The sequence below is a fragment of the Sorex fumeus genome, unplaced genomic scaffold, assembly GCF_029834395.1.
Source record: "Sorex fumeus unplaced genomic scaffold, SorFum_2.1 ptg000025l, whole genome shotgun sequence".
NCBI lineage: Eukaryota > Metazoa > Chordata > Mammalia > Eulipotyphla > Soricidae > Sorex > Sorex fumeus.
In genome coordinates this window covers 819,476-823,229 of record NW_026606082.1, presented here as the reverse complement: position 1 = coordinate 823,229, position 3,754 = coordinate 819,476, and the positions used below count along the sequence as shown (strand labels likewise).

General features: G+C 67.3%; 1 protein-coding gene across 1 annotated transcript; it reads right to left on the bottom strand.

The window, feature by feature from the left end:
* FICD (FIC domain protein adenylyltransferase) lies at window positions 1–2,006 on the bottom strand. Its single transcript, XM_056114459.1, has 2 exons — window positions 1,652–2,006; window positions 1–1,085 (listed from the first exon to the last, which is right to left on the bottom strand). The coding sequence occupies exons 1-2, from the start codon at window positions 1,950–1,952 to the stop codon at window positions 10–12; spliced, it is 1,377 nt and encodes a 458-aa protein (XP_055970434.1). The 5' UTR covers window positions 1,953–2,006; the 3' UTR covers window positions 1–9.
* Between the last annotated feature and the right edge of the window lie 1,748 nt (window positions 2,007–3,754).

Below are 3,754 nucleotides of genomic sequence, written 5' to 3'. Positions count from 1 at the left end.
CGTCACAGGCTAGGGCTTCACGGGCAGCGTCTCCTTGAAGCCAGAGTGGTTGGGGCTGGCCTCGGGCAGGGCCACCGAGTACTCGGTGGTGGCGAAGAGCAGAGTGTCCAGGGTGGTCTCGGTGCACTTGGCGATGAAGCGGATGAAGGGCCGCACGTCGCCGTCATTGGCGACCTCCAGGGCGTGGTAGTACTCGGCCCTCTGCTCTTTGCGGATGGTGATGGGCGGGTAGCCCGCCTGCATGAGGATGAGGTTCATCAGCAGACGCGACGTCCTCCCGTTGCCGTCGATGAACGGGTGGATGTAGACGAGTTTGTAGTGGGCCAGGGCGGCGAACTCCACCGGGTGCAGGTTCATGGCGTCCTCCGAGTTGAGCCACTGCACGAACTCGTCCATCTGCCTGGCCACCTCCTGCGGGTGCGGGGGCAGGTGGTGCCCCACCAGGACCTGGGTCCGCCGGAACCGGCCGGCTTCCACGGGGTCCACGTAGCCCAGCACCCGCCGGTGCATCTCCAGCAGGTCGTCGGTGGTCACCGAGCCGATGCGGGACACCAGCGTGGTGTTGACGTACTTCATGGCCGCGTGCATGCCGAGGACCTCGTTCTGCTCCTCCAGGCTCTTCCCGGGCACGGCGTAGCGCGTCTCCAGGATGTGCCGGATCTCCGCCAGGGTGAGGGTGTTGCCCTCGATGGCCACCGTGTGGTAGATGTGGTGGTAGTACGTCTCCTCCAGGACCCGGCGCAGCGCCGAGTTGCTCTTGGGGATGGACAGGACCTTCTTCACTTTGCCGTCGATGATGCCGAAGTAGCGCTGGTCGATCTCCTCCACCAGCGGCAGCGTCCGGTCCCGGCTCACCAGGGCTTTCTCGTGGTGGGGCGCGATGCTCAGAGCCCGGGTGTACAGGAAGTCCGCCTGGACGATGTCCTTGTCCTCCTCCGAGAAGAGGCCGAACTCGGTGAGCGCGTCCGCGAAGTCGGGGTCCATCTGGAGGGCGTGCAGGAAGAGCTTGTGGGCCTTCCCCCGCTTGCCGTGACGCTTCATCTCCAGCGCCTGGTTCAGGGCGGCTCTGGCCTCCAGCTTGGCGGCTATGAAAGACCCAACGCACATGGTCAGGGGCGCCGGCCTGGCGCGGTCCTCCCAGCGGAAAGTCCCGGCTCCGGTGGACACTGTGCTGTAAGGGGCCAGGTTGGTTCATGCCCCAACCGGCCACACCCACAGCCCTTCTCTGCCCTGCCTGGGTAGCCTTGCCGGGGCTTCCCGCTGCTGCCCTCCTTTCGTGGCTCCGCGGCACCAGCCGGTCGGCCCTCGCTCCTCTCGGGGTCCCCACTCCTCCAGGCCCTGCCTGGGAACAGCTCCCAGGGTGAGTGCTCGGCCTCTCCCAGTACGCCACCCCAGGAACTGAGCTGCAGAGCAGAGCCAACTCCCCGCCCCCTCGCCACCCCTCTTGGTGTTTCCTCCTGTGCCCTCCACTTCTCCCCGCGGAGGCCTTTCCTTAGTGTGCTCTGCCAGCAGAGGCCACTCCTCTTCCAGGACGCTTTCCTGGGGTGCTCCCACATGGCCCCCGCCCTCGACTCTGCCTCAGTCGCCTGTCAGAGCACAGGACTGGTTCCCAAGGCATGTTCGCGGGGGAGGACCGGCCAGTCTGTCTCACCTGGCGAGGCCTTGGCTTGCACCGAGTGCGGGGCTGCGTCCCGGGCGGTGATGCTGAGCTCCGTGGTCGGGCCGGGACACTTGGCGACTGCGTGCTGTGCTCTGTCCAGCTTGCTCCGGAGCAGGTAGAAGCCTTTGAGCAGGGCCAGGCACTGCTCCTCCATGGCCCCCAGCGGCAGGAGCAGGGCCACCAGGGACCCCAGCGCCATGCTGAGCAGCACCAGCCCCAGGGAGCGGCTGCACACGGAGGCCCACTTGGGCTCAGTCAGCGCCACTGCGGATGCCATGGGCAGGAGGGTCATCGGGACGCAGGGCCGAGCCGCTTGCACAGGTCCACGGGAGATCTGCAAGGAACCGAGAGGAGGGGAGCTCACCTGGCAGGTGCCAGCGCAGCTGGGGCACCGGACAGCAGAGGGGCGCCTGGACCAGGTCTCCGTGGGGAAGGACAGGCGCCCCTCCAGCTGGAGACACCCCAGAACTGCAAAAGGCCGACGTGGCCCCACATTCCGCGATGCTTTCCACAGGCCAGGCCCCCGCTGCACCCCCAGGAACGTCCTGCAACTATCCCGGGTCATTTCCAGCAGCAGCTGTCCTGACATCACCCCTCTGGCTGGGGGAGGAAGCAGAGGCTCCGAGGGGGGAAATTCAGAGTCACCCCGAGATCCTGTGTCAGTCTTGGGTGGAGTCTAGGTGGGTGCTGGCCCGTGTCTTGGTGCTGGGGGCTTAAGGGACAAACACCTGCAGCCTAGCTCTCGGCGGGCCCCGCTCCCTGGCCTCCTCCAGACAGACATCCCCGTTTCTCAGCTTCCTCCCTTGGCCTGTCCAGCAGATGTCCCTCCTGGAGCTGGGGGGCGGGGGGACGGGGCTTGGAAGGGGGCTCGCTCCTCCAGCGCGGCTCAGGTGCTCGGGCGAGGGGTGGGAGTGGGTGCCCGCGGCCCGCGCGTGCGTCGGGGACCCGGGGCTGGCAGCCGGGGCCGCGGGGCGGGGGCGCGAGCCCCACGAAGCCAACAATCAGCATCTATTGGGCAACCGCGGGGGCGCCGGACCCGGGTCCTGCCTGCCTGACCTCAGCCCGCGCCAGCCCGCGGGGGAAGGCGATCGCCCCCGCTCGGATCGCGGACAGCACAGGCTGCTGGCGGGGCGCTCTTCGCGGGGGTCGCGCCCGGGGCCAGGCCCCCTCGGAACCCCGCCCGGGCTCGCCCCTTCCTCACCGCGCGCCGCCGCCGGGCCGGCTCCAGCCTCCCCGGCGCTCCCAGGCTCCGCGGCCGCCCGCTCCGGGGACCTCCGGGCCGCCGGCCTGCTGGCCCCGCCCACAGAGGCTCCCCATTGGTCAGCCCGGCCCCCGCGGCGTCGCCGATTGGCTGGCCCCGCTTGCCCGTCCCCGGCACTTCCGGGTTCCCGCGTCGGCCCCGGCGATCCCGGGAAAGGCGAGCCGTGGGCCAAGCCCATTGGCTGGCTCCGGCGCGGTCCCGTGTCCGCCGCAGCCAATGGGCAGCAGGAGGGGCGGAGCCCGGGGCGTGGGCGGGAGCAGCGGGCGCGAGGATGCTGGGGCTGGACCACGAGCCCCGCGGTCGATCTGGTCCAGCTCCCGGGCCGCTGTCCTGGGCCCCTTGCCCTTGGCGAGGTGCAACGATGCCCAGGCCGGGGCGAGCTCTCCCTGCGCTCCGACAGCCCGACTCTCCCGCTTCTGCTCCTCCGCGCTGGCTGCCAGGCGGGCCCCGTTCCTCTTTTCTCCCACTTCCTCGCTCTTTCCTTCCCCGGTTTTAAACGTTTTGTCCTGTTAAGTAGGGCCAGACAGCTTCTTCGGTCTTGTCTGAAGCCTTTGTTGTTGTTGTTGTTGTTGGAAACAAAGCGGGAACCTTGTTTAACGCTCAGACATTGAAACGAAAGGTCCGTGCAAACGATCACTCTAGACAAGAACCGAGAGTTGAAAGTGGGTCAAGGGATGTACATGATAATCTGTCAGCATCCCTATCGCAAACATGTTGCTTAAATTGAGAGAGAGAGAAAGAGAAAGAGAAGAGAGGTGCCTGCCATAGAGGAAGTGTGTGTGTGTGTGTGTGTGTGTGTGTGTGTGTGTGTGTGTGTTGGGGTTGTGGTGGCT

Excerpts from the sequence above, each read along its gene's own strand:
- FICD (XM_056114459.1), bottom strand. The coding sequence starts at position 1,952 with ATGACCCTCCTGCCCATGGCATCCGCAGTGGCGCTGACTGAGCCCAAG. Across the intron at positions 1,086-1,651 it reads GCAAGCCAAGGCCTCGCCAG|CCGCCAAGCTGGAGGCCAGA; the intron begins GTGAGACAGACT and ends GGTCTTTCATAG.